Source organism: Dromaius novaehollandiae, chromosome 4 (assembly GCF_036370855.1).
Source record: "Dromaius novaehollandiae isolate bDroNov1 chromosome 4, bDroNov1.hap1, whole genome shotgun sequence".
Classification (NCBI taxonomy): Eukaryota; Metazoa; Chordata; class Aves; order Casuariiformes; family Dromaiidae; genus Dromaius; species Dromaius novaehollandiae.
In genome coordinates, this window is record NC_088101.1 from 78901279 (window position 1) to 78925630 (window position 24352).

At 42.6% G+C, this 24352-nt stretch overlaps 2 protein-coding genes across 4 annotated transcripts in view; both read right to left on the reverse strand.

The window, feature by feature from the left end:
• Positions 1-629: 629 nt before the first annotated feature.
• NICOL1 (NELL2 interacting cell ontogeny regulator 1) lies at positions 630-14396 on the reverse strand. Its single transcript, XM_064511527.1, has 4 exons — positions 14267-14396; positions 13921-14078; positions 7801-7889; positions 630-3864 (listed from the first exon to the last, which is right to left on the reverse strand). The coding sequence occupies exons 2-4, from the start codon at positions 14051-14053 to the stop codon at positions 3799-3801; spliced, it is 288 nt and encodes a 95-aa protein (XP_064367597.1). The 5' UTR covers positions 14054-14078; positions 14267-14396; the 3' UTR covers positions 630-3798.
• A 7242-nt stretch (positions 14397-21638) lies between these two features.
• The window catches only part of LOC112990793 (NELL2-interacting cell ontogeny regulator 1-like), a 36085-nt gene continuing 33371 nt past the window's right edge, over positions 21639-24352 (reverse strand). For all 3 annotated transcript variants that reach the window (XM_064511532.1, XM_064511531.1, XM_064511530.1), the window contains one exon: positions 21639-24287. In XM_064511532.1, coding sequence (XP_064367602.1) covers positions 24216-24287 — 72 coding nt within the window. In that variant the 3' untranslated portion in view covers positions 21639-24215. The remainder of the gene's footprint in view (positions 24288-24352) is intronic.

Sequence of the window (24352 nt, forward strand, 5' to 3'; positions counted from 1 at the left end):
TGTGTACAAATGTCATGTGCCTAGGGCTGCCTGCAGCAGCATTGCACCAAAAGAAAAGAAAACACAGCTTGGTTTCAAAAGGTCGTGAGAATTGCCTTGGCTCCACAGCAAAATGGTGCTAAAAGTGTTTTGTGGGAAAACAGACATCTAATGGCCATCCTCCTAAACAGAGAGACAGCAAATAGCCTTCTGTCTTAAAGCCTATTGCTATTACAGCCATCCCTGTGTAACATAGACAGTTTCTTCCAGTAAATGGAGGATCAAAGAGTTTCTGACTTTAAATTAGCTTCATGAGCAATAATAAATTAAAAATATCTAGCTCAATGTTTTCTTCATGCCATCATATTAATTATAAGAGGCTTTATCTAAACCACTAAGTACAAAGTATGAGGTCCTTAAAAAAACTCACAAAATCATTATAGTTCTTTTAATTTCAAATAAGAGTGAGTTAGATTTTATACTTCAGCAATCAAGAATACATTCATAAATTTAGCCCAAATACAAGATTTCTTGATTTTCTGACATAAAATAGCACTTTTTCCCTGTAGATTTTCCACCTAATTAAAGAGCAGATATTTATGCCTGCATGAGCCCTACAACTTTCCAAATCAATAACAAGGCACACCAAATACAATAATGCATCTTGCCTTTTTATTATTATAGACAAAGAGGAGTACATATAACACAATCGCTACCATCACAGGTGTAAACTTGCAATGTCACTCTGATCCCTTGGGAATCAGAAAACATCCACTCATCATTCACTCCAGTTTTAATCATAATAAACGGCATATATCAACTGTCAGCAACCATTTTTCTAAATAAAAACACAGCCCAAAATAGTGCTTGCTAATAGGCCTTTCGAAGATTCTTTAAGGTACCAGCAGAATAAGCATGCACACTAGCAACACAAAACCATAGATATGTTGCCCTCCCCAAAAGCTGAGCTGTGCTGGAAAAATCAGAGTTTCAGTGTTGGAATTCCACCTCCTGCAAAAAGCCAAGTCAAGATCTGTGCATTGCTTAAGTTCAGATCTCAGTGGGAGGAAAGCAACCTAAGGTTAGTGTTTTGCAAGGGGGTTGCTCCAAACCTACTATTTAACTACTTAACTAAAATAAAACCTGGTCTGTTGTAAGAACCTCTATCGCTCCCCAGCAGTTACCAGTGTTACAGTGGAGAGCAATCCTACTAGAAATGATGAGCTGGTCTATCATGTTGCTTCTCTTTTATACAAACTGCATGATTTGGCATGTATTTGTGTGGGGGGAAATGTGCACTTGAGGGCTGCATGAACACCCTCAATAAATATTGGGTTCTGATGACGTATAAAGAACTTTTCTAGACTACTAGGAAGGACAAAGCGGATTTCCTACTTGAAATGCAGGTGTAGGGAAGCTTTTCCTTGCTGAGAGCCACGTGCCTTTCAAATAGCTTTGGCAGAGCATATGATAATGAACTCCTTTGCGATATTTAGTATGTCTGCAAACAAAATAATAATTTGGCAGTAGGTCGCAGTTCCTGATGCCCACCATAGTGGGACAAAAAGGGTGAGAGGAGGTTTGAAAACATACAAATCCATCATAAAGTCTCTGTCCTTACGCTGATATCATTGGGGTGGGGGGTTTCAGCTGACCAAAGCTGACCTCCACCTTGCCTTGGATTCCCTTTACAGTTCATGAAGAGAATTCAGCACTGCTGAAGTGCCAGTCATCTTACCACAAAGAAACCATCTTAAAACAGGACATGTGACTTAAAGCCCCAAAACATCTCTTTCTTTCCACTAGCTCTAGAAGGAGGCCAGGTCACCTTTAAGATCAAGACGTACATGTTTGGTGAGCTGCACCCCTCTCTGGGGAGGCACATAAACTCTAAGATAATGTTGTCCTGTAAAGGTCGTTGGAAGAAATGTCAGACAGGGTGCCGCTCGGCCCTGTGCAGAAAGCCAAGACAACATGGCTGCATCGCTGAAATCCCAATTCTGTCGCCAGGCTTTTGTGTAATACACGGACCTGGCATTTGCATTCAGCTTGGGGCTGCATTTCACCCCTCATGAATAAAAAGCACTGCAAAATTAAGGTTCCTCCATGACGTAGCCAAAAATTCTACTGCAGCCAAGTCTTTCCAGTTTACTGTTTTTTTTTCCAAGGGTATTTTCTAGGTATTTAACAGGCTGCCTTGTGACAGGGGCTCAGATGAGTCCAGTTCACCACCCATGAAATAGTTTACATGATGCCTCCTACGGCTTGTTGCTTTTGTAATCCTTCCTACTACACACAGAGAAATACTGAATGAACCTGATGCTAGACCACAGCTCAAGGGACTGATAACCCCTAAAATAAGCTTAGCGATCTTCCTCTCATGCCAGTTTGCAAAGTCAGGAGATGCACATAAATGTGTAATAAGGATGATAATAAAATAAATATTTCTAGCCTGTTTGCTTTTAAAATGTTACTGATTACCCTCATAACTTACTGAGCAGCCTGACAGCAAAATATTAGCCAGTTATGGGAAGATAAATAGACATATTAACAAAAGTGGATAAAATAACTTTGAAAACCACTTTTGTTGGGTGTGATATTTTAAGTCTATGAAAAATCTTTTATTGTCTACAGGAATTTTTCATCGGGGCCATTTTCTGCTCTTCTTCCCTGGCCCCCCCTTCCCCTCCCCAAAAGGACAAAGTGAAACAATGAGAAGGGATCTGCTATTTTTTCCCCAGAGTAACAAGGCCAAATCCTGTCTACTGCTACACTGCCTGAACTGTTCTGTTTTCTCATCTCCTTCTGATTGTAGCAGGGATATTAACAGCATCAGCACTTTAACCCCTGACTATGGAGTGAATTTCTTCCCCGTATAAAGTTCATGAAAAAGTTATGGATTGTTTTCGTGGAGCTTAAATGTTCCCAGCAGACAGTTTGCAGGAGACTTCTGGGTGCGAAAGCATTTTGTAGGCTCTTTGCCAAAACTCTCTGTAGAGGCCAGTGAGAGTGGTTCAACCCAGTATGTGATTTGCTTAATGAAAGACACTTTTCCAGAAGATTTTGGCAGACACAACCAGTTCAATTGCCAGGCAGTATTCACGTGATTACAAATGTTACTGATCACATTAGGTATTTAATAAATCCCTCCAAAATGATCACAGCTACTGTGTGGCTCTGAAGAAATTAATGCTGTGATGTATATTATTGTGTTTGCTATGTACTGGACTATTGATACAATCTCTACAATTGTGGACAAATACCTTCCTCGAACTGCCAAGTAGTCAATGACAACTATTAATTCCTATATAAAACCATGACTGCTTGTAAGTAACTTTTCAGCTATGCATCATTTCAAAATAGCTTTCTTTTTATGTCAGGGCCACATTCTAACATTCAATATATAAGGAACTATTTAAAAAATATCTTCAGATGTCTTTTCCTGCCTGGTATGAAATGATGAGACTCCACTGACTTTCACAGATCTATGGTGATTTACATGTGCTGAGGGCCTGGCCTGAGAATCTAAGGACAATATTTGGCTTGAAATATCAGAAAAGTGAGATGCTGTCCTTACATAAAACCGATGAGTGACACTTTGGCACTGTTCCTTATTTTGACATTTCAGCAGATGCAATATCACATACAGTAATGATAAAACACATCAAAGCAAGAACGGCCTAACTGAGCTGTACCTGTTCGGATAAAAATTGTTTCCCTTGTGGTGTGGCACAACTTGCACTCTAGATCTTCCTGTAATTTATTGAACAGAACTTCAAAAATGAATAAGTGTCCATTGGCCAAATCCCCGTGCTCGTTTCAGTGTATTGCAGGAAAGCAATCACAGAGGCCTCTCTTTTCTGCTCTCAGGAGGAGGGTTTCTGTCTGCAAAAAAACATGAAATGAAAGCACTGAATCTATCACTTTAAAAGAATATATAATTGATTAGGCCTAATCTCTCAGCACAGCCGTAGTCAAGGTGCTTTGCTGAGTGAAAAATCATAGTTATTAGTGCTGGTTTTCGTCCAGAAAAAGCGATACAAAATAAGTATATTTAGAACTGGGATGCATGGAGAGTATTTTTGTAGTATAAATGTTTTCATTTTCATAGTTAACTTGTAGGGACTAGGCTTGCAAAATTATTAAAGTGTGCTTTATAAATGCTGAGCAAAATTCCACTTTCAGCTGTACTGCTTTTAATTCTTTCTAAATGATTGATGGCTTCCTGTTGGTGATGTCTTCAGTACTGTGTAATTTAATTGTACCAGACAGCATGTGCTAAGGGGCCAATTGTGCTCTCAGTTACACTACTGTTTCTCCAGAATAACTCTGAGTTAAATCCAGCTGTCTTTCTAACCTTGTTCTCTGAAACTCATAACCTCTCAGGGCACATCTACAGTTGAGTTTGTGGCTCCTATTTTAACCTGAGTTAATTTATTGACAGTTGCCTTATTGCCAACTCCATTTGGAGCCATGCCTGCAGAATCCCATCAACAGCTTAACAACCTCTCTCTGTGCTCATCATTTAAAATTTCTGAGTCTTGGTTTTGGAGAGTCTTGGTAGAAAAGCATTTCCAAACTTTTTTTCTCTGTATCCAGGAAATAATTTCAGAACCTCAAAGATATTTAAGTATCATTTATTTCATTGTGGTCAAATATCCTAGATATTTTGTGAGTCCTGGTCTCGCCTTTTGACAAACAAAGGCTGAAATTCCCATCATTTCAGGAGCTGTCTGTTGCCAGATTCACAGTCAAATTGTTAGTGCCAGCAACTCACATTAGCAAGTACAATTGTGGCTAAAGAGAAACTTCTTCCTGAGCATAATTTGTGATTTTCAACCTGTGGTCTGTGGTCCCCAAAGTAGTTTGTGGATTAACTTTGAAGATTTTCTTAAGAAAAAAAAGTTAATAGGCTTAAATTTACTAGGAATGGGGTTCACATCTCCACTGGACGAAACATAAAATCTTGAAAACCACTTGTTCACAATCAAAAATCTCTGTGAAACAACAAGGTCTTTAGCCAGCTGGTGTTCCTTTGACATGATGCCTCCTGACAAATTAAAAACAGCAAGGGCTTGATTATCAAAGACGCCCAGTTCCCATAGGAGGAGTTGGGCACTTCTACGTAGGGACCTGCTCCACCATGCTACAACGTCCCTGCTGAGCAGTGGGCTGTGTCAGCATGGCCATTACTTCTGTCCCCCATCAGTTCCTGCTCCCTACTGCTCTACTCATTTCTTGTTCTTAGATTTCAAGTTTTCAGGGGCAGAGGCTGTTTTCAGAACTGCGTTTCCCTCCCTTCACAGGCCTCTATCCCTTTCAACCCAAACTTCTGACATCCACCTTTGCATTAAAGAGGACTTGTTCACTTTCCTTGTCTGCTTGCACTTATCGGCTTCCTGCAATGGCATGTGTTATTAAACACTGCTCCTCGCTTGTACGATACAATCCTGGATGACTGAATGCTCTCATTGTTGGGAGCCCAGCAGAGATCCTAGAATCATCTCTTAACATCACACAGGCTTATTGGATTTCATCGTAATGCCAACAAGCTGTCATTGTTACCACAAACCCTGCCTAGGAATCACTAATGACTTATGACTACAGGCAGGAAGAGCAGCTTTGGGAGCATTCAATTGTAATCTGAAAGACTGTGAAAGAGAAACCTCAATTATGAAAATTAATCATGGCCCTCTTGGCATTGGCTTAGGAAGTCATGTCCTCCGTGGGGTTTGCTTTTGTAACAAGGACTTTGCATATGCAGGAGTTGTTGAATGAAGTTATTTGGGGATAAAGCTTGAGAAGACAAAGAGCTGGTCAGCATACGCCAAGCACCAGCGCTTGGGTAAGGATATGCAGGTGGTACCTTTCAGCAAATAGAAGGCCAGAACATGCCACTTGTAGAGCCTTGGCCACTGCATTTCACATAAGTATCTCTGTATCATTCAATAATTTGTATTTAACTAAAGCATCTTCCTGAAAGGTGTCCAGTCTCAATCTAAAGACAGGAAAAGATGCACAGTAATCTACCTTTTTGTTAGTAGCAGTATTGAACTCTTATAGCTGTTGAATGGTGGGTGATGTTCCAGATAACAGTTTATATTTGCTTTGGTGATGGACTGTTCCTATACCACTTGTTCTGTTGTACTGAGAGCTGCCCTGAATCACTGCCTTGACATCTCAGGCCTCTCCAGGTCTTTATGGAAACAGAGGCTTATTCTGTGGAGCTGTGGAGTTCTGCCTTGCCTCTGATTGCTCAGAGCATGGTACAGCACAGCATTGCTCTGACGGGTCTGCTACCCACTCCACCCTCCAGACAGAACAGTCAACACAGATATGTCTGAATATATCTGCCAGTGGATTTAAAGGAATCGTGATGCCTCTACTACACTCAGAAAATCTGCCCAGTGCAGCTTAGGCAGAAGTTTGGTACCTCCTTTAACTTCCCATGTAAGAACCTGGTGACATTCAGGGAATGAACACAGCTGTGACTGCACGTGGTCTTGCCGTATCATGCATAGGTACGAAACGTTTTAGCTCAACTTAATCCAAACAGATGAAACCCCACTTTGCACCAGAATAGCCCAGCACAACTGCAGGGGGTGATTGTACAGCTGATGCCCCTCTATTCACAGCCCGCAACAATAGTTATTCAGCATTATGCTAGTGCCTGCACAGGAAAATCTTTTGTAAAGGTAACCTGTGCTGCACTGAGAGTTCTGCCCTAATCAGTTTGCTATTGATAGCTCAAGAAAGCTAAAGTCACTCCAGCCTTACTGTGTGGGGCCCTACATGATTGCCCAAGGTCACAGGAAACCAAAGGCAAAGCAACATAATCATCCGTCTGCGTTACAGTTTGGGACACATAATTGATTTGCATCTGTTTGGTTGATTCTGCTGTGAATGACAATTTGAGCACAGTGTGACTTCAGATGAACAAGGGGCCCTTCTCACCTACCAAGGAGATGGCACTAGCCAAAGGCACTGAGCAGTCACCTAAAGGACCTGGGAGATGTGACTGCAGCTTCACTTCACTCAGCAAAAGCTGCTTCCCTGTCATGCTGCCAGTGTTTATGGAGCTGTTAGGGAAGAAGAAGTAGTACAAGACACACATGAGGGCTTTATTAGACATAAGAGACCTGCTGCCCCTTGCATCCTTCATACAGCATGGGGACCACCTGTGCATTTTAGATGAGTAAGTCCTACCCCAGCCAGTATTTGTCTATATTTATGAACCCACATCTGTACGCATTACTAAAATCAGGGCATTTACCATACCCTGAGTTTTTGTTCATTAGGACTTCTGTACCTCAAGACAGGCATGTGAATTTATAAAATGCCCTGTGTGCTGTGATAAGTACCTGAGCAAATCGCTTCCTCCTTTTTCATAGAGAATATTGATGCATAAGTGAGGAATATATGCACTTCCCTTTCCTCTCTGTCAGCCCTACTTTCATTTCTCCTGCTCTCCCATTCACCTTCTGCTCCTGTCCAATGTGGTCAGACCACAGCTCAGAGCAATGTTTTGAGATAAAGAGTAAATCATCTTTCTTATTCTTTTCTCCTTCGTACATCTTCTTTCCTTCTCCATTTGATGCAGGAACTGTCTGGGTAATTCTCTGGCCTGTTATGCAAGAAGTCTGACTAGATGATCTTTAATGAACCTCTCCAGCCTGTGAAAAATAATCTGTACTTGGTGCAATCCTATTTGCTGCAATGGAAGTGAGTCAGCAGAGAGGTCGTGTCTGCTGTACGCGGACAAGCAGACCTGGCTACTGGGAGACAAAGGCTAAGTAAAAACATTTCTATAGAAACACATACCCGTGTGTCTAGGTTATACGCCGTCTTCTTTAAATCCTGCAACGCCCTCTGCATGAACTCAAACGCATGGCAGTCAACACAGGGACGACCTGGAAAAAGGTACAGTAAAAAGGCATCGCTGTCAGAGAGGAAGTACTCAGAGATCTCGTACTGCCAGAAGAAAACCCATTTTACTGGGCACCGACACATGCATGTGTACAAAGTTAGGGCTGTCTGTGGACAAAGCCGTGTCTATCCTTGTGCAAGTGCTTGCTTCATGTAGGAAGACAGGCAAAAGCACATTAACATTTTGCTATGTGTGCTCTTCTGAACACAGGCCAGGCTTGATTCTGCCAGGTGCTGTGTGCCTTCAACCCCTAGGCTCTTGCCTTAAAATTAAAATCAAACGTGAGTTAAATCTCAACCTATACTCTGAAAATAGCAGTTTGCAGTGGTTCAAAAATCAGAGAGGCAGGTCTGTTTTCGCAGGAGCCCTTACAGAACAGCTTGGCAAGGGACAGAGCCAGATCTGTATTTGCTTCCTTTCACCTGCTGCTGTATTTTCGCTGTGCCAGGAACGCGAAGCGTCCCACTGTCTCTGCAGCTGGTGCCGGCGTGTGTGCGCAAAGGGCAGGGCAGGGAAAAGGCAGAGAAGAGGAGGAGGAGGAGGAGGAAGGGACTTGACAACTAAAATGGCTCACTTCTATCTTGGGCCTGAGCGCTCCTGCTCTGCCAGGATTCGCCCTGCACTGATCTCACTCGCTGCCGTTCAGTCACAGAGTTAATGAAGTGTGGGTTTTCAAGGGAAGAAATTGCAGATACCGGAGGAGATGCACGGGGAACAGAAGGAGAGAAAACGTTACACTGATCACAGAGCACCCCTGTTGGGGGAAGCGCTAAAATCCTTGTCATAACGCAGCCACTTGCGCTGCTCCGACAGAGCAAAGTAGGTGCAAAGCTGCTGCTCAGATAGCTAAGGAGCTCCCTGGCGCCGGAGGGCTCCTGGGCAGCGATGCAGGACCCCAGGCCTGGCTCCCCGCTGGGCAGCAGGCATTTCTGAGCCAGGCCTGATGGAAGGGAACAGCCAGCATACTTCTGGCTCCATCACTCCCCAGCAAGCCTCTCTGGGGCTGTGACCTGTCCAGGAGATATTTCTCTCTCACTCAACCTCCTCCATCTCCCCTCCACACAGCTCACATCTTGGGCAGATTCAAAAGACAAGCTAGGGCTTTCATCCCAGGGATGTGGGGAAATGCAAAGTCCCCACCTCCATAAGAACAGCAGCGCTTGCTAAGACCCTCTCTCCAGGCCTCAGGTGAGTAGTGACAGGGTGGCTTTGAGCATGTTTCTAAACACACTAAAAAACCCCCACCATTTTCAGTGTTTCAGTAGTCTAATTGTTTTCACTTCAGAGCATGGAATAAAGCCCTGAGAAGGAAACCTGCATCCTTGATGTGCTAACAGCAAATCTGTCATTCCCTTGGCACTGTGGCCTGCTCCCTCCCGTTGCTGTGGTCTTCTTGGAAAGCGCCCTACCCTGGCTCCACCTCAGGAAAGTGCCGCATACCCCAAAGTGCTTGTCACCAAAATGTTCTCAAAATCAGAACTCGTAGGAGAAAAAACAAACTAAAGGTCGCAAATGAACGTCTCCTGCCCCTGGCAATGTGGAGAAAGTGTCTTTGAGGAGAGCAATGAATTTCACAGTCAAACACTGAGCGCAACCCAGGAAGCCTTCCCAGGCCCTCACGAAGGCCGTGGCTCTGCAGGAGCTTTCACTGGCATTTACGCCAGCTGAGCACGCCAATACGGACTGGGAGATACTAGTGGAATGGCACAACCATGCCAAGCAAGTATTGCACTTCTGCTATCCCAGTGAAAGCTGCTGCTCAGACATCAGAGCAGCTTCTGCAGCAAAGTGGTGGTGGCACTGAGGGTATCTGCCCACGCTGATCTGTGGGTTCTGGATCAGACCTCACAACTCACACTAGCACAGAGCAGCTTGAATGCAGTTCTCCAAATAAAATAGATTAGGCAAGAAGTAGGATTTCCCCACTCCCCGAAAAGTCTATAGCTACAGTTACATTAATTTACCCATTGTTTCCTGAATCCACGTAAACTTTTGGCACCTACAACATCCTGTGGCAATGAGTTCCACAGCTCAGCTGTTCGTTGTGCAAACAAAATACTGATTGTGTCTGCTCTGAATTTATCATCTTCTGGTTTCATTTGCTGCCTCTGCTTTTTGCATTGGAAGATACAGTTAGTCTATATTCATTATTTTTATTCCACTCATGACTTTGCTGATCTCTATCACTCCCTGCCTCAGCTGTCTCTTTTCCAGAGTGAAGAGTATTAGGCCTGTCTAGCTGGACTCATCCTCGCTTAATGCTCCCAGCACTTTCTGTAGGATGCCCGTGGACATTCCCCCCAGGTAACTGTGTCTAAGGGTCTGGTTTCACAAGGGGGTTAAACAAATCTAAGGGTGTGCGGCTGTCGATAGGTGCAGCCCCACCCTCCCCCCTGTCCTTGGCTACATGTTCCCACACCTTCCCTGGTTCACGCTGCGGCTGACCATGCAGTTGCTTGGTCAGTTGATCACTGATTTTTTTTTCCCCAGAGCAGCTCCCTGGACTAGCTGAAGGTGCAAATCTTAGGGCCAGGACAAGAAATGGGGCAAGGACAGGAGGCCAGGGTTTGTGGAGGGGAAGGGCACAGGCAGCATAAACGTACATCACCTTACAGCAATCATGAAATCAAACCTTAAGTCACATCATAGCAAAGTACAGCAAAGTGCTATTAATTCCTCGCTGACAGCTGGGAACAGGCTATCATTCATAGGGAGACTTAACAGGTTTGTGGATTAACATAATGAGAATTATCAAGAGTCAGCTATAATTCTTTAAATGGATCCTGTCAGCATGAAGACTGTATGTGTCTGCTGGGGGAGAAGTGGGGGAGCGGAGCTTAAAATATGCCTCTTGGCCACATTGTCAGTGAAGAACTGGAGCTGAAAACACTGTGGAAGTCCAATTTACTTTCCCTCACATGCACACGGCGTTTATTCTTTGTATTTCATGCACCTTGGTTAACGAAACCAGACTGATCAGCTTCTGTTCTTCAAACTCCACATTTCAGCTTTTGCAGTGGGTTATTTGGGTTCTAAATGCAATGGGAGGTTGGGGAAATTACTTAATCTCTTTAGTGGATTGCACTGAACTTTTAAAGAAAATCCTCTGCAAACATTTGTAACACCACTTTATACTTGAACAGTCTTTTGCAAATGCAAAGTGCTTGTGTATATAGTACAAAGACCTGATTAATCACTGCTAATTAGCGTTATTCATAAAAAGCTAGGCATGGCTCTTTGATTTGCTTGTAAGCAAAGTGGAGAGTAGGAGATGGTACCCCAAGCCAGATATCACCGCCACCCCACAGGGCAGTATCTTTCTGTAACACAGAGAACTGTGACTCCCTCACACCTCTCTGCTGTGACTCCTGCATCTCCCCCACTTGCACTTACCTCTCCTATAACCAGCAAGGACAAAATACCACAGAATCGAGCATACTGGGTCAGTAAATGCCTCTCTTCTCCCTTATCCTTAACAAAATTGGAATTACTATGGTCAATGTACATCGTATCTCTCCTGCTAGAACCTGCACTACACCTCCCTTCTCTCCCTGGGTCATTTAGGATCATACAGCCACCAGTTTACCTGGGCTGACAGTATGGACTTCAGCACCTGCAATATGGAAGGTGCACATATGTGTTGCTGTTGCACTTCCCCCCAAAAGGGCTAGTACTATCAGCTCCTTGGTGAGAAATAGTCAGTGGAGCTGTCTTGTAGGACAAGATGTAGGAATGTCTATACTAGATCAAATTGAAGGTCTATTGGGCCTGGTGTCTTGCCCTCCACAAGCTACATACCTCATAGTAAATAACCTGTGCCCAGGAGCCTTCCCAGGCTTTAAGAAGAGCTGGCATGGAACAGTTCATCTCTGTGAGAATAAACTCTTGGCCTCCTAGATAGGCAAATGGCCTCCTGTCATGGACAGAACTGTGCCAGGGACCATCCTAGCCATTTACAATTGTGTTCCCATGCCAGGGAACAGCCTCGGGCACTGTTACTTTCCTGGTATAGGTATGACCACCATTGCCAACAACAGATGCCCACAAAAATGCACAAGAATATGGCAAACATGCAAGGATGTATCCCTAGAAGACCCTCCCAGGCCTCTGCAATACGTGGCTTACAGAGTTCCCAAGCCAGAGGAAATGCTTCTGTATCTAACAGTCTTTTCTGAGACTTTTCTTTCTTGAATTTACTTAATCAGTTCTGTGATCCCATGCATCCACAGTGTCCCAGGGAAGGAGCTCCACAAGTTAACTATCAGAAATAGCACTAATGGGCAGAGCAAAGCAAAGCACTTGGAGTAGTTAGTAGCAATGCAGCACTCTCAACAACCGGCTAATTAGGGGCATCCTGGGTTCCTTGTTGCTTTAAAACTCAGTCCCTGCAGCAGCACAAATGAATCATGCTCAGCTGGGAGCCTTCCTCTTGGCCTGGTTTCAGGCAGAAATAACTTTCTAGCATTCATAGCAATGCTAGCAGGATAAAGCTTCCAGCCTCCACTATTCAGGACAGAGCAGCCTCTCTCCTCAGAAGCTCTCAGACCTGCCTTCAATTCCTCATTCTCACATGCAAAAGCAAGACAAACCAAGGAATCTTTCTCAAGGGTTCTTCAGGGACTCAGTAACCTGGCCACAGGATATCAGAAGGATTTAATAACACCTTGAGACTGGGGTGAGAGTCTGTGGCCAAGACACTGTTCTACAGATAGAACAGGAGTTTCCACTACACAAGTGGAATGAGGAACCACTCTATACTTTTTTCCCCAAATGTGTATTTCATTGACCTACCTCTGCTAACCAAGACACACAAAGGGCATGTATAATTTATTTCTCAATCACCATTTTCTCCTTGAGAAGACAAAATGGACTACTTGCCACAAAAATTATTCAAGTTAATTAATGCACACCTGGAAAACAGACACACAGAACAGAGATGAGTGTGATAGGAGAACCAGAATGAAACAGAACCCAAACTTAGCACTGTCCCACTGATAAAATGAGAATGGAAAAAGAAGGTAATTCAGAATTCAAGTCCTGTACAGGTAGCTTGTTTAAAAAGTAGTAATACTATTCTGGAAGAATAATATGCAGTGACTAAATCAGACCTTGGATTAAGGATTTTGGTGGTTATGTAAAAAGACTGCTGTGATAAAAAATAAGTGTGACTAGTAACTAGCGGTTGGCTTGTATGCAGTTACCTTCCTTTTTTTTTTCTCTCCAGAGGCTATTTTACATTTCTAATGAGTGGATACTTCACACTTTTCCTCATCAAAATACATTGACTTGAGAACATTGACTTCTTCTCCTAATATCTTTGTACTATTGCCTCGTTTTAGAGCTAGGAAAGTTGAACTACAGACTTGCTCAAAATCACAGAGGAAGTTAATACAGAGCTGTGATCTGAATTCAAGAACTCCCAGCTCCGAGGGCTGTGTGCAGTCCAGTCTGTCATATTTTGTTATTTCGCTTTGCAGAGTAGCAGCATGATTTCGGGAATCTGTGTATGTTTTACAGATATGCTGTTTGGGTCAATTTCCCCTGTGTCAATCCACAGTAGTTACAAGAAAGTTGAACTTGACCTTTTGTTCCAACCAAATATGCAAAATGCAATGCTTTAGCAGAAATAAATGTGATTTTCCTTCTAACAATACCCAGTCTAGCAAGAACTTTGTATGCATAGTGGCAAATCTGGAGAGACAGCTCTCGAGAAGCAGAACAAAAAGACCTACAACCAAAGAGTTTTCAAATAAGCTCAGATGAAAATTACAGTATGCTGTTATTATTTTTTCCTAAGTAACTACTAATTCTTTGCTTGCTTGCTGTTTCTATAAGTGCTGCTTTCATGTGGTTTGCTGACAGGTTACAAAGTCATCATTACACCCTCGCACATGAGGCAATGCAGTATCCCCCTGGAGCTTAAGATCTTTGTGGATGAGGTGGGTTAACTGAAGGAGAGAAAGCAAGACGCGGTGCGGTGGGAAGGAATGAGTGCAGCACGGCTGGGTACGTACTTTCTGCTGGAATGACACTCCCAGAGTCCTGGCTGGCCCCAGCAAGCCTCACGCTTAGTAGGCCAACCACCGAAAGGAACGGGATCGCCACACGCATCACGCTCCAGACAGACGGCAACGCCATTACTCTCATCAATAATTCAAGCTGTCTTCTCAGCCTGAAATGAGGAGAAATAGTGAAAATCAGCTGCTTGCTCCCAGCACACTCCATTCCCCCCAGGGAAGCAGACAAGACAAGATAGGCACAGATCCACATGTACACGCAAACCCACATGCACACATCACTGCGGCAGCATGCCATGAACTTGGAGATGCGACACACCCCAAGGGCCAGTTTGCCAAGTACCTGATCTTTCTCTTCGCTTATGTGACAGACCCTTGGAAATAGCTGCAGCAAGCAGGCGAGACTCAACGCAGCCACACTGAGCATGCGTCCCCTCTTGCAACTCCCCCTTCCCTGATTAGGGTCATTGCCATGGAGATTTGCTATAGCAACACTGAAAAATTGGAGCTGCCAAGTGGAGGAGAAGATTTAAAGGGACCGCAGTGATGGTCACTGCTTTACTCATGCATTGCCTCTGCTCCTAGAAGGCCACCTCCTCTCCTTGGTGAACCCTGGTTGCTGCAATCTGAGTAAGAGGGTCTTAGGCAATGTTTGTGTTTGTTTCTTTTATTCCCCGAAGGACTGTGCTGAAATATGCGCCTGTCCCTTGTTTTAGCTGTAATTTACTTAAAGTGAAATTCTGTTCCAGGAAGTTTCAAATGAAATGAAAACTCAGAATTTTGCTTGGAAGAAACAAGACCTGCCACTGACCTCTTGCTCTCTGTGTCAAACTCCATTAAAGGCTTAGTGCAACTCCAACAATAATGAATCCTTGTGGACGACAGCAATGCACATGAGCCAGCTGGGAGCGTAAGTCCTGCACAGCATCATGCCGGGTAGGCATGATAAAAGCCCAATCAAAACTGATGCACTGCAAAATTTTAAGAATACTCACTTCAGGCTCAAATTTTGATCTGGGATTCTGCTAACAGGCTGTGTCCAGGCAAAGCTCAAACATATCCATATCCTGCCTGGGGCTAACCAGTCCAGTGTTGAAAAATGATGTTTTCAGCCTTATTGGCATCCCTGTCCTTGCATAAGAACAGCTTGATGGGCTGCAAATTGTCTAGATCCCTCCTCAAAGCCCAAAGCTCTCAGCAGTCTGCAGCATGAGCAACTGTCAATGCAGGTAACCAATGGCAGATCCCAAAACAGTACCAACAATGAGAAGAGCAGCTGCTGTTGTGCTGTTGTGTGGTCCCTAACATGACCGAAGGAGATAAGGAAAGGTGACATCTCAGGGAGGAAAGGCAACCACTGAAGTAAGCAGAGGTGTTGCCAGTCTTAACTGCAAAAAATATAAAAGGGCATCAGAACAGAGGGTTTGGAAGAAAGAGAAGCTGAATGTCTCTCTGAAATATGCCACTCCAGGATGCCAAGACTCCAAGGATGGCTGTGCATGGATTGGTGAGCTCTTGATACTGGGTCTACATTATCACAGCTTAGCTTTGCACAGTTGCATTTGCACCCAACAAAGCTTATCTGTCAGAGGATGGACTGTCTTTGTCTCAGTTTCTGACTGATCAACCATCCACTATCTGTGGATGTGATAACACTGTGATAACACTACAGGAGTCCCTGCTAAATTGGACTACTGGCATCCAGGCAGTACAACACCACTGAACCTGCTCCCATCTGTAACAGATCTGCAGTAGAGCCTTCTCTATTCACTATCTAATTGGGTGGAAGGTGTTCTTTCCGTGTTAGGAAATGCTACTAAGCTTAAGATAATGTCCTTTTTTTAATTGCTCAGTGCCAACATAAAACAATCAGACATTGCACTTGCACAGCCAGGCCATAATACAGGTTTTTTTCTCAAATGCCATGATCTTCAAGAAGCATGAAAAAAGTCCCAAACACCTCTTACTGACATAACTGTGTGGTCCCAGATGCAGTTCATGATTTATAGGGAATTGGAGTCAGCCCACATGGATAATTTCCATGTGTTGTTCTATCACTTCCAGCAAAGCTGAAGAGAGAAGCATGAAGGCACTTGCATGGCTTGCTTTGCCATTATATTCACTATTGCAGACCACTGTGACTAATGGGTATCAGTACTCAATTTATCTTGAATAATCAACAAATTCTAAGAGATTTGTGGGAGTCCATCTGCTATCTGAGGAAGGCCATGGTAAATCCCAGAGGGCTGTCTGGACCTATTTATACTTCATTTTCTTTTTCTACAGAGAATCCAGACCTAATTGCTAACAAAAGAGGAAATTCCTCCAAAAAATCAGAAACATCTAGACATTTATTGGGAAGATGATCAGTAAGGATAGACAACTGGTAACTCCCTAAAAAAATCATGTATTTATGCCTAAATGTCACAAGTGTTGAGAGTTACATTTTTGCAATGAGAGAAGAAAATGTGTAAACTTAGTTAAAATCACTAATATTAAAGGCCTTAATTAAATATATATGCATAAAAGGAAGAGGAACTCCATTATTATGGTCATGGGTACACGTGGCTACGTAGGGGTAGTAAATCCCAGTCTAATACGAAGTACTAAGTCATTGCCTGCTAAAATGATTGTAAGCCCTTTACTGAACTCAAAGAGAAGAAGAAAGCACAAAGACAGAACAATCTGGTTAGTATTCCTTGGATAATAGAGTGGCAAGAGAATACAGACACAGCCTCAGAGAGGCCAAGACACAAAATGGGATGCAAATAGTGAGAAACATGAAGAGTTGTGAGAAAGCATTCTCTAAATATATGCAGAATAAGAGGAAGACAGGAAGAATTTGTTCTCTGTTCAGTGGAAGGGAAAACTAATGAAGATGTTGCCTAGAAAGAGACACAGTGCTTAGTATCTCTTTCGTATCTATCATCACAAGAAGGTCAACTAGTGAGCAGGTAACTAGAATGACTAATACAAATGAAAACATTTTAGGTAGGAACAGCTTAGCAAAAATCTGCTCTGGTCACATCTGCCTGTAAGTCTGTGCCAGGCCACCTTCCTGGGTTTCAGTCTATCTAGAGCTCTCTTTTTGCTCAGGGCTGTCACTAGATTTACTTCAGGATACTGAAAGAAGCAGCTAAAGCAATCACCACCAGCAATTATCACTAAGAACTCAGGGAAGATATGAGTTATACCAGCCATGGAAAATGGTAAATGCAGTGGCTGTCTTTAAGAAAGGGAGAAAATACTGGAAAATGGCAGAAAAAACAGTTTACCTATAATCTCTGGAAATATATAATCCTACCAACAGTTTGTAAGTGCTCAGAAGACAACAAGAAGAGGAGTAGCAAATAGCAGGTATTTGTTAAGAACCAAGTCAAACCAGTCTAATTTCCTTCTATGACATGTTAACAGGTCTTGGGGATAGGGAAAAGACACATTTAATTGACTTCAGGAGGGTTCTGATACTGTGTCACACAGCATTCTCAGAAGTAAACTGAAAAATCTATTCTAAGGTCAGCAAAAATGGCCAGATAACTCTCCTGAGAGTTAGCAATGGGTCACTGTCACTATAGCGATATATCTCACAGGGTTCTGCAGAGTCTCTTGGGTCAAGGGTTATTCAATATTTCATTAGTCACCTGGATAATGAATAAGCAGAGAGGTTATTTACAGTGGTTGTAACACCAGCTTGGGAGGTTATAGGCAATGCTGGGGAAGGGGACTAGAATTCTAAATCATACAGACAAGTTGAAAAAATGGTCTAAAAACAGAATAAAATTTGATAACGGGGAGAACAAGGCGCTACACTTCATCAGGAATAATGAACTGTACATATACAGAATGGGAAACAGCAGCTTAAGTGGCACTTCTGTAAAGGAGCTGGAGAGTCACAAGCTGAAATAAGTCTACAATATTGTGTGGTTGCCAAAAAAGGGCAACATATGGGGATGTACAAAAAGGAGTGCAAGAACTTAGACTCTGTTCAGCACAAGGTCTTACCTGCAGTACTGCAGCTAGTTTTGGTCACTGCAGTACAAGAATGCTATGAACTAGGAGATACCCCAACAGGAGAAATGATCAGAGGTTTAGAAATCATGCACTCCAAAAACAGTTGAAAGAACCGAGGTTATATAATGTAAAGAAGAGAAGGCGACATGAATTTTTTTTCAAGGACATAAAAGGCTGTTGCATAGAAACTATCATTCTGTGCATCTCTGATGGATCAGACAAGAAGTAACAGGTTAAACTGTATCAAGAAAGCACCACCAAAGTCCCTGGAAAACTTCCATTTCTCCTTTCTCAGTTACCAGGGCAAAGGCAACTTTTTTTGGTCTAAACAAGTAAGACGGCTGAAGAGCCTTCCCATTTTGGAATGGGTCACTGATAAAGGAATTCAGAGGCACTTGGCCACAGGACAGCTACCAAGGCCCACAGCTTTGTAATCCTCATTTAAATAACTATTTTACAGTCTTGTAGATGAGTTGAGAGGTGACAGGCTGCTGCACTACAGATGTTTTAGCACATAAACAGAAGAAACCGCATTGGGTTTTTTTCTGACAGTCTTCTCAGGCCCTGAGCAAGACTGAAAATCAAACTACTCTAAACTTATTTTGTTCTTCCTGCCATGAGATGATGACTCACTTTTGTTTGATGGCTCAGTATCTTCTTTAAACAGTAAGGTAGAGGACTGGTGATGGAAAAAAATCTCTCTCATGAAATGACAAATTTGCTGTTGGCAGCATTGCTTGACAAGTTCTCCATCTTAGAGCTTCCTGGAAAACTCGTCAAGAATCCAACCACAAGCTGAACCCTGGTCAGCCTATGAAGGTTCAAGACACTGCAGCTGCCCCACCGAGGTCCATGCAACACTTCAAGAAAGGCACGTGGCTCAAAACAGGCAGCATGACAGAAGCTCAACACTGAGATCCCCTTTAGCGCAGGAACTATTCAGCTCCAAGAGGCCTCTTACACCATAGTGTAGGATGTGGGAAAGGATCCAGGCTAAAAATCTTTCACAGTTTACCAAAAATCGACAACTGAAGCCAAGTGTAACAGGCATCTTTAAACCCCTCCTAAAGGCTAGAATGCTTTCTGATATATGGGAAAGCTATTGTGAAATGAAGGTCAGTTGTTGTCTTTTAGTTTGAAGGAAAAAGTAAGAACTACTAGCAAAATAGCATGGCTTTCCTGGTTTTTATTTAAGGTTTGCACTGCACTGCAGCAAAACTAGCAACTGAGCACTGTGCCGCATGTGGGGTAAATTACACCATAGGCAAGGGCTGTGTACAGTTTGCACACGTACAGCCTCAATGCCATGGACAGTAAAGCTGAGCTATTTGCCCTGCTTCTTTGCCTTAATACGACCAGTCTTGTCCCTGTCTAAGAAGATATAAGCAAGTAATTTTTCCTTGCTTGAGAGTTGTGTGTAAAATTCCTTTCTGACTTCATGTGTTCTGAGTACATTTAATTTTCAGCAGGTATCTATTTTTTTTTAGAATATTATTATTCTGTGATATTATTCTGTGACTGCCAAAACCAGAGCAACAGAAGGTGCAGGCAGTTCTTCTCTGAACGGCGTGTGTGTGCATACTGAAAGGGGAGGTGGGGAGATCTCATGGTGTTTAAGAAAAGCTATTGACTTCAAGGACATAGTTCAACCCTCCATGGTTAAAACTCTCCATTTTACATTGTATATAAACCAAACCACACTTTGAATGTGCAATATACCAGCTGTCGAATGCATTTAAACATTGTTCAGTTCCCTCTTCAATGCAAGACTGAATTGTGCATCAGTTATATTAAGTGCTGTTGGCTGAAACCAGATACTTTTCACAGGCTGGATGCTTTTTTACAGTGTAGACCTAGTTGAGGAAGAATGCAAGAGCTGCTCAGGCAAGAAACCACGTGTATCCAATTTACTGCATGGGTGACTTAAAGGGCTGCTCTTTGACTGGGGAAGAGAAATAACCAACGATACCCAGAGGTTTGAAAGTCCAGTCAAAGCCTTGACTATACACATTCACAAGTGCTGGTAACTTTGATTTTTGTCCCAAAGTTTGTGTCTCTCCCTAGCCCTCTATACTGAACTGAAGAGTTTCAGAGTGAAACAGTTACTTAGGCCTTTCTCAGTCGGTCATAATTTTATGCTGTGGTTGACAGTCAAATAGCTATAACCTTATTAAACCTGATATCACTGGGAACTTGAAAGTCAGTGTGGATTTATGCAAAGGAATATGCCAAGTTTCACCATGCTCTGTGCAGAAGCCACAAAAAATGACAAATTTTTTTGGTATTGTTTGCCTAAATGAATGTTGGTTTGCTTAAAAGTAAGCTCAGATTTGAAATTGCTTTACCTTAGCAAATCTTTCCATCAATTTGGACTAGACACAATCCTGTTATACAAACTCCTACACTTCCTGCTCATTTCTTAGAACAGCTCCCTAGATAAATAACCTTATGTACATCAAATTGGCATGCATTAAAAATTCTTTGCACTTCAGGCTAAATAGAAGCTGTGTTTTGCCTCTACTTTCTAGCTAACAATCAACACAAATTCCTGTAATACAACAATTCACACTTCACAGTGCAAAAAATCTGTTGTATTTTCACCACCCCAATTATGTGATTCCTTCATTTTTGTCAGTGATACCTATTAATTTTTGCATAGGCAAATGTTCTATGGAGTTTAGGAATAAAATACAAGATTAAGTGTATAAATAAAGTTCTAATCTCAAAGAGCTAAATGAAAATAGCATCAGGGCTTAAAAAACATCTAACAATTATACATAGCTCATATGTTTGCCAGAGCACAAACACTAATTATAAAGTGCAGCTGTTAATGAGCACACTCAGAGCATTCAGATCCCCCCACTCAAAAACAAGAAATCCAGTACTGACCTCCCTTGAAACTTTGTCCTACTTACCCTATGGAACGGTCTAACTTGCATAACCAGTCAGCAGTCTTTCCAGTTGATTTGAACTCTCAAAGAAGAGTGAAGCTATATAAAGTATAATGAGAGAGTTTTCAGTGCTGTTCCGTTTTCAGACTCTATTGACAAACAGAACTTAAATGACCAGGAAAGTGCAGTATCACATACTTTGATTTAAACAACAAAAGGCGCTCAAAGCTAATGAAGACAAACTGATGTGTTATGTAGGTTTTCAGCAAGTACATGGTTCAGAGCAGAAATCAAACGATGACAAAAATCTGATCCTGGGAAATACAGGGTCAAGTTTTGGGAAACACTCCTTGGTATGGGGTATCTCAAAAGTATCCAGAGGGATCCCATTTGTCATATCTATCACAGACCCTGCCTCACAGGGAAGACTAATGTAAATATAAAATTATTATTGTCAAACTGTTCCTCCTGTAGGTCTGCAGCCTTGACTACCAGGAAGGACAAGCAAAGGCAGATCAACATAAGAAACAGAATATATGCAGGTATTTTTATTTGTTTTCACATGGCCTCCACCACCTGGAACCCTTTTTCTCATGTTTTAAACTACTTTTTAAAATTCAAGAGCTGAGAGGCCACAAAAATACTGTTTCTGCCACTCCCCATCTCTACAAAGCTCAAGGCAGAAAAGCAAGCTGGAGTAAGAAGGTTAAGGAATATCTCCATGGAGATCAAACTGAAAACCTGGATCCATTTTGTACCCATCTGTTACATAAAAACAAATATTATGTTTGAAACTAGAGCAACAGACAGGCATATTTTACATTGATTTTTATTTAATAAGTTCACAACAGCTGAAGGTGGGATGGCCAACTTCCAGTGCTATTAACATAAGATCTTTGCCCCAAACAGCTTTCAGTGCAGTCACAAAGCAAGAGACCACTACAAAATGCAGTATAGGGAATAAAACAGGACAAGGTGTACAGTAAGAAGGCCACATGCAGGTTCTGATGGCCCTGTTAAATACATACAAAACAACGGTTTGGATTTAGCAGTGACCTTTGGATATTGAGAAAAAAAATGCACTTCTTGTAGGAGGCACAGTGGCAGATTTTAAGGATGACTGGAAGAGAAAGTCAGTTTGTTTGTACAAACCCTTTCTAGCCCTTGCACTTCCTCTTCTCATGTTAAAAATATGCCAGGCTTGCAGAGTGCAGAGAAAATACTGTATGTGAAGATGAAGAGGGACAAGAGGCAAAACAGTGCCAGGGGCTTCAAAGACATAAGGACATATAAGAACAATTCCCAGCTCAGTACCACGAGCACAACAACATACAATCGTCCTCTGACATTTTTGACCTGCACAAGTGTGCTACTATGGAGTGCACTGCTGTAATTGCTGTCACTATGGCACAGGAGTGATGATCAGCACATCCAACGGTCAGCGCAGACAGGCAGCCAGGGCAGCGGCCTGAGCAAAAGCCAAGGCAGAAGCAGAGGCAAGGAGTGAAAGCTAGGTACAGCAGTCATCTTCCTCTGGTCAGGACTGATTTTGTACACTACATATGACACCCAAATTTCTGAGTAATTGCATAGCTCCTCCTTGGGCACAGCGAAGCTTACTGGCAGTAGGCATGTGATGGGGTTCGCTGTCCCATTTCTTTCCCTTCATAAAGCAGTGCTTTCTCCTGCCTGTGGAGCGGTCTCTGCACTGGTCCTGCCATCAGGCAGTGGGGATACCCAGAATTCAGAGGCTTTGTAAAGCTGTTTGTTCCTAAGGGATGAGAAGGAGTGGCTTTCTGAAGCACAGGGAAAAGGCTTGCTTTATTTTTTTCCTTCCTCTCCCATTCACAATGAACTTCTGTGCTGGCTTATTGTCCTGATCCCATCCAGAAGGGCATGCTGGACTCCTCAGTGTGAAGAAATTGGGTTTCCAAACCCGGTTTAACTGTGGACAGAAATTCATTTTGCAAACCACTCAGGCAGTCTATTGTGTTCCCCTACTCTGCCAATTGTTTGCTACCACACCTACAGCTGCACTGCCAGAGCAGCTTCTGTGACTCCTCTCTAATTCACTTCCAGTAAAGTCCTGCCATTTTAGTTAGGGAGGTGAGGCTGCAGACAGGCACCTTCTCCCAAATTCAGCTGAAGAGGTTTTGACCTTCAGATGTCCAGCTCCCTTCCACTCCCCATGCCAGTTAGCCAGCACTCTGCAGCCCGACGGTTGGAGTGGTCTAAGAAGGCTGCAAATCATGTCAAACAAACTCAAGAGCATCTACTCAAACTGTTCAGCTTCATTCAGACTTGTAGGTAGGCATAGTATCTTAGAACAAAATGATAGTGTTGGGGAAAAAATCAGCTCAGCTTTCAGGTACACAACTCTTTCTTCATGCCTGAAACAAAATAGCTGCTTCCAAAGACAACTACAAGGAGAGATTCAAAAGTTTACAGTTTAGTCCTTACAATATCACAGAATGAACAAAATTTGATTGACCTAACCACTGTGTTTCACCTGAAGTAAAGTAAAGAACACTCATACGAAAAAACTCCTTGGCAATACATGGAGTTTGTAACCTTCTGCATTGTGGTCCTGAGCAGCTGCTGGTGGTAACATCTTGGTACAGCTGGAACTGGCAAGGCTGCCTAGTCATGGTCTTATTCTCCTTTTTCTATTTTTCTATTCAACCCATTTAACCTGCTAAGGTAGAGCTATTTGTAGATTGATGGTTTTAAAGTGGTTTGTCGAGGAGGATGAGAGGAAGAAATGCAAGGTTTTAATTAAAAGGATGATACTCTTACCCAGGATACCAGAAGACTCCACACTAGGATATAGGCCATTTTGGTCCAACTACAGCACACGTACCTCCTCATGACGCATACCTCATTACAGCTGACAGAACTGCAACATGTCTGAATATGGTCACAGTACACATAACAAGCAAAAAGGACTTCCATCATCTTTAACAAAGAGGCAAAACCGACAGAGACCACAAGTCCCCTTCTCAGTATAATTGGGTAAGTTGCCACAGAGATACGTTGACATTAGACACAAAAATCAGCTGCAAGTGTCTCTAGAACACTGCTGGCCATATTTATCCTGTGGGTTACACTTGGCCAACTCTGATTTAAAAATCAAAGCAAGTAGATTTTTCCCCCATTCTGACACCAAGTAACAGATTTATTGAACTGATCCTTTACTGACAACCCAGTGGATGTGAAAAGAGAGGACTTTAAAAAAAAAACAACAAACAAACACATAAGACACAACCCCCCAATTTCCTCAGTACATTGGGGCATACATGCTTGCAAAATGAACTCCATAAAGCTGTATTTTATACAGCTGCTTTTTAAAAATCGCTGAACAGGTGACACTCCTTGGCTGGCCTCCAGGATTCAGTTTATCAGATTTGCAGTTACACAGTCACACAGATTTCTTTTTTCCACCTGAAGAAGCAGTGTTTCTGTCTATAAGAGGGGGGAACAAAAGCAACATCAAAACACAAGTGTCAGTGCTATAAAACTAATTAACT

Excerpts from the sequence above, each read along its gene's own strand:
- NICOL1 (XM_064511527.1), bottom strand. The coding sequence starts at position 14,053 with ATGAGAGTAATGGCGTTGCCGTCTGTCTGGAGCGTGATGCGTGTGGCG. Across the intron at positions 7,890-13,920 it reads GAGTGTCATTCCAGCAGAAA|GTCGTCCCTGTGTTGACTGC; the intron begins GTACGTACCCAG and ends ACCTTTTTCCAG. Across the intron at positions 3,865-7,800 it reads CGTATAACCTAGACACACGG|ACAGAAACCCTCCTCCTGAG; the intron begins GTATGTGTTTCT and ends GTTTTTTTGCAG.